Below are 14,683 nucleotides of genomic sequence, written 5' to 3' on the forward strand. Positions count from 1 at the left end.
GGTAAAATGCTGCCTAATTGATCAGGAGAGAAGTGTTCGGCGTATGGGAATAAAAAATAGACCGTCGACAATTTTCTAAAAAACAAATTGAGATGTTTATTTTGTTATCCTTGTAAAATGTTGCAGTGTTCACACTGGCCTCTAGATGTCAGCACAGTGGGTTTCACTAGAGAAAAATAAAGCATCTCGCTTTACAGCTTACAGTGAAGCAGAATGTTAGCACCTCATTCTTAATAATAGGAGCATATAGGCATCATGGAGAGGGGTCACAGAGCAGATATGGCTTAATTGTGGCTTGACCAGTGGCAGGAAGAATTTTCCTGGGAAAATGTATGAAATTTTGGGAAAAATTTAGCAAATTTGGGACAGTTTGCATATATGTTGGTTGCGAATGTATGAACCTAATTCAGATTTTGAATCGCAGTTTGCATATATGTTGGTTGCGAATGTATGAACCTAATTCAGATTTTGAATCGGAGCCCCTGGTTATTCCTCCGAGGTTTGGTAATGAACCCTGGGCAGGCCGATAAGCAGAAGACCAAATGGTAAGGCCCATATTCTGATGCAATATCTGGATTTATTATCAGCCTAGTCTACAATCCTTCTTGCAGATGACTTTGTGCTGCCATTTGCCACATTTTGGGTTGTAATTAACCCAATAATGCTATAGTCTCGTAAAGACGGCCCTAATTTCCCGTGGTGGCCCGCTGTAAACCAGTCCTTACCCTTGTGTATGATTTCCAACCACTAATTGAGCAGAACCTCGGACCCTAATTCTCTGCAGATTTACGGTCTGGCTTTCCCCATCCCTCCTGTATCATAATTCAGGATGTAACGATCATAAGCTTTAGTCCATGGTCTTGGGAAGCCACGGCCACCATTAATGTAATGGCACAGTTCATCATATTAATTGGTCCAGCCTTATCGATCACCTTATTGGCCCAGAAAGCTCGTTTGTGGGTTTATTTTTTTTTCTAGAGAGATAAAAAAAAATGCTCATTAAGGAAAAGGGGGCCCAAAATGTACAATTTATCTTCCTGCTGCTTTTACGACCCGTCACACACAATGCTCGCTGGCACTTATCAGTGAAATGAATCCGGCACCGCATGACGATACGGCGCATCTCATTCCATACCAGCTGTTTTATGTCACATTCATTAGCTAACGAGCTATTTTACAACCCGGATCCAGCTGGCGCGGCCCTCTGGAGAACGTTATAACTAGATGGTTGGTTCACTGGTTGTTCAGTCTCGTAAAACATGGTCAGATAATCAAGACCTGGGGGTGATGGGCGCAGCGCTCTCAGGAGCCGCCCGTGTGCCAGGATCATTAATCTACCTATAAGGCTGAGAAACTGCTCATTCTGCCAATAATGCTCTTCCAGAAAGAATAAACATTTATGAAAAAGGAGACCTAAAGTGAAGCAACAACTCTATGCACAGTCAGCCCGGCATCTGCCCACCATTACTTACCATTTACTAGGACCAGTTTTGAGGATGACCACCCTGGGCGCAATAATCCCCTCCAGCTGAAGTGGCTGCCATCAATGACCTAGCGCTAAAGTTTTCTTTCCACCATTAATCAGAGGGTTGTCAGATAGTAAAAAAAATATCCCCTTTTCATCGATCTCCCCCGCTGGTCTTGTTTTGACACTGCCCAGTCTCCACTTCCTGGTCTTGCCTCTCGACCAATCACTTCTTGAGGTGTGTCCTCAATGCTTCTAATGATTGGCTAGTTTTTGTACTGAGATAACACCAGGAAGTAGAGGCCGGCGGGAAACCTGGGCTGCATGGGTACAGAAGCTGAAAGGCATCGATGTGAGTGGAGTACCGTACGTGGTTCTTTTATTTATTTATTTTTTTAACATTGCCATTGGCAAAATAAATTTAGTTTTTTAGATTACTGTATGGAAGTGTATGGCAAGGTTATACAATCCAATCCATCCAATTTGGTGATCTTGCTCCAGGCTTATGCGGACCCTTGGGCAACAGATTTCTAGTGGGCTCCTCTAGTTTTCAATTTTTTACACACCTTCAAAAATCTTTTTTTTTATTTTCCTGTCAATTGATATGTATTAGGGCGTATGGGTTTTGTTAAAGGGTGCCTGTTATTAATCAGATTTTGTAAAAAGAAAAAAAAATTTACTCCACTGATTTTGCCACTTAATTTTGATCTTCTTTCTGCAGGTCACTTTGGATTTTGTTCGCAACGGAGAATACGCTCTGGAGAGGATGGGGGTGACGTACCTGGCAGAAGCCCACCTCAAATCCCCATTTGACCCCAATAATAATCGGGTCAAGGGGATTTACTGAACTGGTCCCAGTGATACAAACTGATCATGAGACACTTATTAACCCTTACTACTCTTACTAGCCACCAAGGTTCAATCATTACCTTGAGAACTTGTACCCAAGTAATCTATGAATGATGGCACTGCTGTCCATTGTTGATTAGCCGATCAAGCAGCCATCTTGGCAGAAAAGACTAAAGGAAATTTACTTATAAAGCCAATAATGTATCGCCTGAGCTGCATAGATTATATATGTGAAATAACCAGAGTATTGCCATGTTAATAAGTCTTCTATGATCTTCTTTATGGCAGGGGACATGACTGATTTAGCATTGTCATAGTCATGCTCCATGACTGGACATCTCTCCAAAGTTTGGTCATTGGAGTTTTGATTGCTGGACCCAAGTCATAAATGGGGCTATTAAGTTTTATCACTTGTAACACCTCTTATACATAATGGTACGGTCCATCCTAAACTGACCCTGATCAAGCAATGAAGTCATGATGGGAAATGACCATCAAAGAGGACCTGCCACCTTACCCAAGTCCTGGCCAGCGGTCATTCACACCCCTCCAGTTGGTGAAATGAGAATTTGCTATCTGTACAATAAATGGGGTGAGCTGCAGAGGGATTTGCAGTTTCTCATAGTTGCAGGTGCCAAAATCTAATATTATCATAAAGGGGTTGTACAGGCTTAGAAAAATATACCTGCTTTCTTCCAAAAACAGCTCTGCTCTAATGAAGTTAATGGACCCGAGCTTCAATAGCACACACAGCCTGTAGACAAGTGTGGCACTATTTCTGAAGGAAAGCTGAGATTTTTTTTTAATCTTATTTAATCCCTTTAAAGAGGACCTGACAACAGGTGAAAAATGGCCATTTTTGCTCTTATTTTATCCCTGCTCTCCTGCTGAGAATTGTGTACTCCCTTCTCCATTTATTTGTGGCTAATTTGTATGGTTTTTACTAAGGGGGCATGGCTCACAGATCCTCTGGGGCGTGTCTTTTGGGTGATTGGCCTAATTACCCTGTGAGCCTCTTTGTAAAGACCATAAGAAATAGCACTGAATTCTGGAACTTGATTATGGATTTTAAAAGATGAAAAAATGGAATACCCACTGGAGAATAAAATAAAAGCAAAAACTGGTCACTTTTGATAGGTAAATGAAGTTGGCATTGGGATTTTTCAAAGTAGCCTTTAAATACGTACTGGATATCTGCATAGGTGGCAACATTCAACACTGTTTTCACAAGTAAAGTATAATATTAAAGGATTTTTACAAGATTAGAAAAACATGGCTGCCGTCTTGGTAAAACAGCGCCACACCTGTATACAGGTTATGGGTAGTATTGCAATTGAGCATTATTCATTTTAATGGAAGCAAGTTGCAATTTCAGATTCTGACCCATATACATGTGTGGTGCTGTTTTTGGAACCAAGCATTTTTTTTAAACCTTGGAAAACCTATTTAACCAATTATATTCGACCGATGGACAACTTTATAGGGGCAAAGATAAAAGATTTTCATCCACCACCAACCATGCTGATTTTTTAACATCAGGTAGAACGTAGTCTGGATAAGTAAATGTTTCTTTTAGGGGGCTGACTGCACAATGCGGGTGTGACACATTGTTCGTGCTCTGCGGGGGTGGCTGGGTGTTTGAGAAACGTGACTGCTCTATGATTATGACAGTGAGCGAGCGTTACCTGTGTCAAGCTGTCTTATTGTGAGTGCTGACGGCAGGAAAGGTCTACCTAACAATAGCACCAAAAATATAACAAACAAAGACGAAGCCCCCAGCGCCCCATGGCAGACTCCGCTACAGAGCTTGGCCACAGCTCGTACCTCATAGCATACATAGTCATCTTTCTATATCACTTTCCCATTTAAATTAGTATCCTGAAATTGGGGTCATTCTTGCATCAAAAGTCTTTAAAATAATTTTTTTTTATCGTTTTTCTACCAATTTGTTTTCATTATAATTTTTCAGTTAATTTAGATATAATTTTTCCTGCAATTTTTTATTACGTTTTTTTCAGACATTTTTTCATTTTATTACTTTATTATATATTTTTATGATCATTTTGTATTATTCTGTGCTACAACCAATATGGCATCAATGGGACATTACACAGCTTTTCTTGGGTCCTGATTCACTCCGATTCTACTAATGATCACTATTAAAAGGATTGTCCTATGGAGCCTATTATGACATGTGGGTGTCATAAAGAGGATCCCGGACTCCGGGTAAGCTGCTTCATTTGAGTGGGCGCCATAGAATTGCACAGATGATTGGCGCGACAAGACTGCACCCTGAATGGAGACTTATCAAGTTATGTACTCGCCCATCGATTGAAAGCATACAGTTGTGTGAAAAAGTGTTTGCCCCTTTCCTGATTTCCTATTCTTTTGCATGTTTGTCACACTTAAATGTTTCAGATCTCCAAACAAATGTAAATATTAGACAGAGATAACACAAGTAAACACAAAATGCAGTTTTTAAATAAAGGCCTTTATTATTAAGAGAAAAAAGAAATCCAAACCTACAGAGCCCTGTGTGTAAAAGTAATTGCCCCCCCCTCCTTAAAACATAAATTAATTGTGGTTTATCACATATTCGGGAAGCTGAGTTTACATTGCCTAGCCACGCCCAGGCCTGATTACTGCCACACCTGTTCTCAACAATTCTGCAAAGATGAGTGGCCAAAATTCCTCCAGAGCATTGAAAAAGACTCATTGCCACTTATCGCAAACGCTTGATTGCAGTTGTTGCTGCTAAGGGCAGCCTGTGACGGGGTGTACGGCAGAGCAAGAACGTACAACAGGTCAAGGGATGAGTCAAGAGATTTATTATCAAGAACGCTGGAACAACACATGAAGGTAGATCTACAGAGTCCACAATTAGTCCAACGGAACAGGTTCGGGGCACCTCCTGATAATCCTTGTGCCAGCTAACAAAGCAATAGTTCACACAAGTCCAAGGGATCCCAAAACAATCCCACGAACGACGAGATATGTCCTCAGCTCAAGTCTCGCCCCGTTCGCTTCCGCAGTCACAGATGGACGTGGGGTCTTGCCTCGGCTAAGAATCCCCACTCCTTCTCCTTCAAGGGTCAACTCACATCTGATCTCAAAAATAAGAATGGATTGTCTGAGCTCCTGGGATCAGCCCATGACAGGGGTAGGGGTCACACCTTCTATTCAATGGTTGGGTCCACCAGAAGATTCTAGACTGGTCGGCTCTGCTTAGTCTATCCAGTATGTGCATTTGACTAGCCACCTGCTGTGAGGAAGAATGGCTATTCCTTCACTAGTGGTATTGACAAAGCTTAATTACATTATAGCTTAGGGCTGCAAGTATTGGGGAAAGGAGACAGGTTAAGTTACATACATCCCATGACATTGCAAAGTGTATAGTAAATACAACCAAAGAGAAGTCGCACCACATCATGACATATTATACAAAATACAGGACAGGGAAAAAAGTACATATCATGACAATCCCTTCCCCTCCCAATTTGTGTACGTACTAAGGACCTCTACAGGTCGCTGGTTAAGTACACACAGGCATGGCTGACTGGACTTAGGGCTCCTCTTGCTTGGACAGTCCATCTGCATTTTGGTGTTGGCTGCCTCTTCTATACTGTATGGTAAAGTTATAGGGCTGCAGAGCCAGGCTCCATCGTAGTAAGCGTCCATTGTCCCCAGAGACTCTGTTCAGCCAGATGAGGGGATTGTGATCAGTAACTACAGTGAATTCTCGTCCACACAGATACGGTCTTAGTTTCCTGAGGGCCCACACTACAGCCAGACTTTCTTTTTCAACAGTTGCATAGGCCACTTCTCGGTCCAGCAATTTCCGGCTGAGGTAGGCAATGGGGTGCTCGTCCCCAGCTGCATTCACCTGGCTGAGTACAGCTCCCAGTCGATAAGCAGAGGCGTCCGTCTGCACAATGAATCTCCTCTTGTAGTCTGGAGCAGCCAGAACAGGGTCGCAGATCAGAGCGTCCTTCAGCCGGTTAAAAGCCTCATCACAGGCTGGAGTCCAGATCACCAGCCGGGGCATCGTTTTCTTGGTCAGGTCAGTAAGAGGCTTGGCCACAGTGCTGAAATGAGAAAAAAATTGCCCAAAAAAGCCATAACTTGTTTCTTAGTTTGGGGTACAGGCCAGTCTCTAATAGCCTGGATTTTGGCAGGTTCAGGACGGAGCTTCCCTCCTCCCACTCTATGCCCTAGGTACTGGACTTCACCCATCCCCAATTGGCATTTATCTGGTTGAATGGTTAGGCCTGCTACAAGAAGCAGGTCAAGAATAACGGCTACTTGGTTCAGATGTTCCTCCCACGTCTGGCTGAAGATGGCGATATCATCCAAGTAGGCACAAGCAAAGTCACCACATCCCCGGAGGATGTGTTCCACCATTCTCTGGAAGGTTGCAGGGGCATTCTTCATTCCAAAGGGCATGTTTAGAAATTCATATAGACCAAAGGGGGTTATAAAAGCAGACCGTTCTCTCCCTTCCTCCGTCAGAGGGATTTGCCAGTATCCCTTACTGAGATCCAAGGTAGTGACCTATCGGGACCCAGCCAGGCAGTCTAGAAGTTCGTCAATACGGGGCATTGGGTAAGGATCGCCGACGGTATGGTCATTTAGTCGTCGGTAGTCCACACAAAACCGAGTACTCCCATCCTTCTTGGGTACTAACACCACAGGAGAGGCCCAAGGGCTGTGGGAGGCCTGGATTACCCCAAACTGTAACATCTCCTCCAGTTCGTGCTGCATGGTGTGTCGAACTGATTCAGGTACCCGGGATGGAGCCTGTTGTAAGGGACGGATACCCTGAGTGTCCACATGATGTTGGGTGACGGTGGTTCTACCTGGTTGGGATGAGAAAGCAGCCCGTCTCTGTTGAAGCACTCCCAGCATCTGGTTTTTCTGTAAGGAATCCAGGTGATCTCCCAGTGGAACCTGTTCCACAGTGGATGAGGCTCTCGCTGCTTCCACGAGATCAGGTAGGGAGTCCTCATCCTCTTGACCGTCTTCTGAAGCCAGCCGGCAGCTTGCTATCATTGGAATGTTCCAGTCATGGTAATCCTTAATCATATTCACATGGACAGTCTTTTGTCTTAGCCCCTGATCATCTAAAGCAAGAAGATAATTGGTGTCATTTAGGTTTCTGAGAACCCGGTAGGGACCCTCCCATGTGGTCTGCAGTTTATTCTGCCGATGGGGAACAATCATTAAGACCTGTTGTCCTTCTACAAACTCCCAATAGCGTGCTTTACGGTCATACCATGTCTTCTGTCTGGTTTGAGCCATCCGCACATGACTCTGGGCAAAACTAGCAAGTTGAGCCAGGGTTTCTCGCAGTTTTAGGACATAAGGGACAACAGGGGCTCCTGTATCCTCAACTTGCACCTCCCAGTATTCCTTGAGCAGGGTTAAGGGTCCTCGGACCTTTCTTCCATAGAGTAGTTCAAAGGGGGAAAACCCAGTGGACTCCTGGGGAACTTCCCGATAGGCAAACAAGAGATGGGGTAGGTACTTCTCCCAGTCTGAATCTCTGTCAGTGAAGGCCCTTAGCATATTCTTCAGAGTGCCATTGAATCGTTCACAAAGTCCATTTGTTTGGGGATGATACGGGGTCGTTCGGATCGCTCGTACTCCACAAGTGCGCCACAGGCACTGGACCAGCTCTGACATGAACTGGGAGCCTTGGTCTGACAAGATCTCACTGGGGAATCCTACTCTGGTAAAAATGGTAACCAAGGCCTCGGCCACCTTGGCTGCAGAAATACTCGACAAGGCCACAGCTTCTGGGTATCGGGTGGCATAGTCCACGACAGTGAGAATGTACTGCTTTCCAGATTTATTTGGTTTAGCCAGAGGTCCAATGATATCGACAGCTACTCTCTGAAAGGGTTCTTCTATTATAGGGAGCAGTTGCAGGGGTGCCTTTGGGTGATCTCCGGGTCGCCCTCTACGCTGACATATGTCACAAGTTCAGCAGAAATGCGCTACGGCTTGGGAAATCCCCGGCCAATAGAAAGTTTGAGTCAATCGTCTCTCCGTGCGAGTTTTGCCTTGATGGCCAGCCGTAGGAATGTCATGAGCAAGGTTTAATAGGGGAATTCTGTACTTCTGAGGAACAATCAGCTGTTTGCTATAAGTCCAGGGCTTATCTAGGGAGTCAGCATTGGTAACCCGATATAGAAGTCCATTTTCTCTGATAATTCTTTGCCCGTTCTCCCCTAGCTGCCCTTTCTCAGCTCGAGCTCTAAAACTAGCAAGGGTGGGGTCAGTCTCTACCTCTTGTCTAAACTGAACTTTATCCCAAGTAACATTCATATTATCCCCACAAGAAGAATCACTCTGGTGGCCTCATTTCCATGGATGGGTTGTACACGTCCACATCCGCTGCTCTCTTGGCTTGACTTCTGGATACCGCACCGACAAAGTGGCAATGAAGATTTCCCACATCATTTCCTAGAAGAACATCTGCAGGGAGGCCGCTCATCACACCGACCATGCATTGTTTGGCCCCAAAGCCATAATCCAGGGTCACACTCGCTCTTGGAATATATCTCCGGGTGCCTCCAGCCAATTCAATGGCAATTCCTGGTCCCTTTTGAATTGCTCCTGGTTGAATTACTCAGGGTTTGGCTATGGTGAGGAAAGCCCCAGTGTCACGGAAGCCAACGACTTTTTGGCCATCCAGCACGACCTCCTGTAGATGTTTGTGCTGAAGATCAGAAGAACAGGTGGCTGAGGCTCGCACCCCATAGACTGCTGGTAGGGGAGCCAGGATATCAGAGTCACTTGGCAAGTCATCAGTGACTGAATCCAGCTCTTCTCCTGGTGAGGGGGTCTGTAGATAATGAACAGGCAAAGGCGGTCTGTAGCTGTTCTGCCTCCGAACACCTGGACATTGGAATTGCAGATGCCCAGGCTGCCCACATCCATAACATCGGCGCTCTGGGATTCTTCCTCCACATCGTATTCCCAAAGGTGGAGCAGGAGTAGTGCGAGGCACAGTCACACGAAGGACACCATGAGTTGATGGTCTAGTGGGATGGTGAATATTGGAGGCCGAAGGACCAAGGGCCGCCAGCGTTGGGGGCTGGTAGTTTTTTTCTCACTGAGTAGTAGTTTTTTCCACTGAGGCTTGATGGTGAGAGCCTCATCAGCTAGAGCTGCAGCTTCCTCCACAGTGGCTGGTCTCCTCTCATGCACCCATTCCCGGATCTCAGCAGGGCACTTGAAGTAAAACTGCTCTTTTAGGATAACCTGGAGGAAGGTCTCCCAGGTTAAGGCCTCCTCTGCCTCCAGCCAGCGATGACATATTTGTTTGAGTCTGTGGGCATACATATTGAAAGACAATTCCTCATCACAGGCTAAAGTATGGAACTGAGTCCTGTAAGTGTCTGGGGTAACAGCATAATGTTCTAGAATAGTCTGTTTAATCTACGCATACTCACAGTTCCCTCGAGGGTCCATAGCTCTATAGGCTGCGGCAGCTCCACCCTCTAAGAGCCCCACCAGATGTCGGACTCGCCCCCTTTCCGGGACTTCCATTAATCGACACTGATGCTCAAAGTCCTGGAAGAAGCCCTCAATGTCGCCTGCAGCCTCATTAAACGGCTTGAAGTCTTTGCGGGACACTCTGGGGAGTTCCCTCATGGTGGGTGCTGGGGTTACAGTCTGTCTGGAGCTTCTAGCTGCTTCCAAAGTGATCTGCCTCTCCAGCAATGCCATCTCCTGAGCTCTGTGAATGGCCTCCCTCTTCTCGTCTATGGTGGCCTCTTCTCCCAGCAATGCCAACTCCTCCTCGTACCACACAACCCACTGACTTTTTTGGGTATTTCAAGGGTCCTCATTATATTGCGGGTCCTACCACTAATATCAAAAACAGCTAACAGAAAAAACTCAGAAAAAATACATACAATAAGATACGGCCTTCCCAAAACCCTGTCTGATGACAAATGCATTTTTGGGGTATTTTTGAGTTTTTGGGGTATTTACCTCCGGCTGCCGTCTTTCCTCCGTTTGCTGTGGGGATCCTTCCTCAGAGTAATCTTGCAGGCGAACTCCTTCCAAAGCCTCAATTAGCTGCTCCTTGGAGTCCCTTGTAGCTGACTACACGGGCTTCACGGGCCTCTGTTTGTAGGTTCATCACAGTCCAGTTCTTGTACTCTGCGGTGCTGGTTCCCGATGTTGATGGGCCTTTGTCCTCCATTCCTTCTGCTCTGATCCCACTGCTTGCCACCAGTTTGTGACGGGGTGTACGGCAGAGCAAGAAGGGACAACAGGCCAAGGGATGAGTCAACAGATTTATTATCAAGAACGCTGGAACAGCACATGCAGGTAGATCTACAGAGTCCACAATTAGTCCAACGGAACAGGTTCGGGGCACCTCCCGATAATCCTTGTGTCAGCTAACAAAGCAATAGTCCACACGAGTCCAACGGAACAGATTCGGGGGCACCTCCCGATAATCCTTGTGCCAGCTAACAAAGCAATAGTTCACACAAGTCCAAGGGATCCCAAAACAATCCCACGAACGACGAGATATGTCCTCAGCTCAAGTCTCGCCCCGTTCGCTTCCGCAGTCACAGATGGACGTGGGGTCTTGCCTCGGCTAAGAATCCCCACTCCTCCTTCAAGGGTCAACTCACATCTGATCTCAAAAATAAGAATGGATTGTCTGAGCTCCTGGAATCAGCCCATGAAGGGGGAAGGGGTCACACCTTCTATTCAATGGTTGGGTCCACCAGAAGATTCTAGACTGGTCGGCTCCGCTTAGTCTATCCAGTATGTGCATTTGACTAGCCACCTGCTGTGAGGAAGAATGGCTATTCCTTCACTAGTGGTGTTGACAAAGCTTAATTTCGTTATAGCTTAGGGCTGCAGGTATTGGGGAAAGGAGACAGGTTAAGTTACATACATCCCATGACATTGCAAAGTGTACAGTAAATACAACCAAAGAAGTTGCACCACATCATGACATATACAAAATACAGGACAGGGAAAAAAGTACATATCATGACACAGCTCAACCAGTTATTAGGGGGCAATCACTTTCTCACACAGGGCCCTGTAGGTTTGGATTTCTTTTTTTCCTTAATAATAAAGACCTTCATTTAAAAACTGCACTTAGTGATTACTTGTGTTATCTTTGTCTAATATTTACATTTGTTTGGTGATCTGAAACATTTAAGTGTGACAAACATGCAAAATAATAGGAAATCTTGTAGAAACAACTACATACATGTCTGGTATTTCAGTTGAAGACTGAGTTGTAATACCAAGCATAACCTGTGAGTAGACGTGGAGCTGTTTTTAATCTTGCACTGCCCCTTTAACTTTTATTCATTTTGTGTTTGTTGTAAATCTGTTGAAGCAGGAGGCTTAGGATGAGCAGTATTTTATCTGCTGTAATGTATGTTTTGATCAGATGGAAGTAAATGTTATCGGTTATAAGAATTTGTTGCTAAGTTGTGCGCTGTCTGCAACCACAGACTACTAAGGTCCTTTTTAAAGGCACAGACCTTGTATCTGTTTGCCCACTGCATTTTCACCCTGACATGTCAATTGCAGATCCGAGCATTGCCCTGACATTACGTAATCTCCCAGTTCTTGCACAATTTAACCTTTCTGAGATTCATTAGCCGTTCAGTGAAATCCCCGGAGGGCATTGCCCAGCTCCGATGCCAGATGTCTGCCGCCTTATATTCATGTATGAGATAACGTTCCAAAACGCAAATATGGAGATTGCATTTCTCTGACTCCGGGCGAATCTGATAAAGACCTCACTGAAGTTTCCCTTTTTTTTGTGACAACTAAGCACTCCGTTCCCGCTCCCGTCTCCCCCAACTGATTCACCTGTAAACTGACAAGGGAACGAGGTCTTCGGTGTAAATAGTTTGCGGCCCCTCGGCAGGATTCGGTGAGGATGCCAAGTTCCTTAGAGGAGTTCAGTTCTGCTGAGCGCAGCTTAAGTGACAGCGGTGAGGAGACACTGAAGGTGAAGTCTTGGTCTACACGGTGCAGCCAACGTATGGTTCTACCGCAAATTGGTGCCATTAATGGCCACATGCGGATAAAACAAAATCATGCCAGTTTGTAGTAAAAGCGCGTGTCTGCATGCCTTGGTCATATCGCGTGATATCATCCTTAAAGTGGTCATACATATTAGATTTAAAGGAATTTTGCAACAGCTCTACCGTGAGAAGAGTTGCTGATTTGGCGTCCATCGGCATCTTTCCAAGTCTTGTGCTCCTGTGATGAGAACAGCATATGTGCCCAATACTTGTCAAGTGCACATAAAATCAATTGATGCCTTATAGATCTGCAAATGAGAGCAATACCTTTTATGTGCACATGCCTGGAATTGCTACGGAAATTTCTGCGGCAATTCCGCAACTCCCTGCCGCTGGTATAACGCATGCGGAATTGGCATGCGTTTTCCCGCTAAACACTAGCGTTTTGCAAGTGTAATTAGCTTGCATAATGCTAGCGTTTTCCAAGCGATCTGTAGCATCGCTTGGAAAACTGACTGACAGGTTGGTCACACTTGTCAAACATAGTGTTTGACAAGTGTGACCAACTTTTTACTATTGATGCTGCCTATGCAGCATCAATAATAAAAGATCTAATGTTAAAAATAATTTAAAAAAATAATAACTCGTGATATTCTCACCTTCGGCCCCCGCAGCCTTCCCGCTCCTCGCGGTGCTCCAGTTCCCAGTAATGCCTCGCGACAATGACCCCAGATGACGTAGCATCACGCAAGACCCCTACGTTATCACAGGTCATTGCCACGAGGCATTACTGGGAACGGAAGCATCTCGAGGAGCGGGGAAGGCAGCAGATGCCGCCTGAAGGTGAGAATATCACGATTTTTAATTTATTTTTTTTTTACAGAAATATGGTTCCTAGGGCCTGGAGGAGAGTCTCCTCTCCTCCACCCTGGGTACCAACCGCACATGATCCTCTTACTTCCTGGAGGGCATAGCCACATGCGGAAAGTAAGCGGATCAATGCATTCCTATGTGTGCGGAATCCCAGCGATTCCGCACAAGGAATGAACATGCTGCGTTTTTTTTCAGAATGCGATTCCGCCGCGGAAAAAAACATGTGCACAAAAATTTCGGAATGCATTCTAATAATAGGATGCTTAATGTAAGCGTTTTTGGATGTCCTCATGAACTGGAGCCTTGGAAAAGTTCCCACGCTCGAGTTCATATGAGGACATCCAGCAGAGGGCGCATCACCGCAACTCAAGGTAAGTACAGATCACCCAGCTTTCCTTTCAGTACCCGGGGGTTTACAGGCACGAGCGAGTGCTTTAGCACAGCTCCTGGCTGTAAAATGATTAAACCCCTTCAGATGGATTTACTTCGTGGGACGTGACAGATCATCAGAAGGTATGTATATTGTTGGTTTATTATTTTTCAGAGCGAGGGTCTTCAGGTGGATTGAGAGAGCAATAAAATATTAAAACAACCTGTGTGTTTATTTCATTAAAATACTTTTTAATAATGTGTGTGTGTTTTTTTTACCCTTTCATACAATTGGATTAATAATTGATAGGTGACATAATTGACGCCTCTCCATCATTAATCTGGCTTAATGTCACCTTACAATAGCAAGGTGACATTAACCCTTCATTACCCCATATCCCAGCGCTACACGGGAGTGGGAAGAGAGTGGCCAAGTGCCAGAATAGGCGCATCTTCCAGATGTGCCTTTTCTGGGGTGTCTGGGGGCAGATGTTTGTAGCCAGGGGGGCCAATAACCATGGACCCTCTCCTGGCTATTAATATCTGCCCTCAGTCACTGGCTTTACCACTCTGGCGGAGAAAATTGCGCGGGAGCCCACGCCAATTTTTTCCGCCATTTAACCCTTTATTTTAGCAGCTACAGCACCTAATTTTTGCACATACACACTACTAACAGTAGTGTGGAATATGCAAAAAAAAAAGGGATATGAGATGGTTTACTGTATGTAAACCATGTCTCATATCCTGTTGGGTTTGTGAAGGAGAAATGAAAAGCGGGCAATTGAATTACCGGCTTTTCACATATATCGCGCTGAATTAAATTTAAATACAGTATATATATATATGTGTGTGTCTCAATGACATATATATATACATACTGTACATATGTTTTAACGAACATTTGAGCACATAAATCCATTAGATGTCGGTTTTGCAAGCCTGCGAGAAAATATCGCAGTACGGATGCCATACAGATTACATACGGAGGATGCCATGCGCAAAATACGCTGACACACCCTGCCTACGGATTACATACGGATGACTATTTTGGGGACTTTCCAGCGTATTAGGGCCGTAAAATACGCACCGTATTTTGATACGCTGAGTG

The 14,683-nt window shown here is 45.0% G+C and overlaps 1 protein-coding gene across 8 annotated transcripts in view; it reads left to right on the forward strand.

Moving 5' to 3' along the window:
* The window catches only part of SARDH (sarcosine dehydrogenase), a 63,969-nt gene extending 59,299 nt beyond the window's left edge, over positions 1-4,670 (forward strand). For all 8 annotated transcript variants that reach the window (XM_077284324.1, XM_077284320.1, XM_077284318.1 and 5 more), the window contains one exon: positions 2,187-4,670. In XM_077284324.1, coding sequence (XP_077140439.1) covers positions 2,187-2,312 — 126 coding nt within the window. In that variant the 3' untranslated portion in view covers positions 2,313-4,670. The remainder of the gene's footprint in view (positions 1-2,186) is intronic.
* Positions 4,671-14,683: the final 10,013 nt, after the last annotated feature.

The sequence above is a fragment of the Ranitomeya variabilis genome, chromosome 2 (assembly GCF_051348905.1).
Source record: "Ranitomeya variabilis isolate aRanVar5 chromosome 2, aRanVar5.hap1, whole genome shotgun sequence".
Lineage (NCBI taxonomy): Eukaryota > Metazoa > Chordata > Amphibia > Anura > Dendrobatidae > Ranitomeya > Ranitomeya variabilis.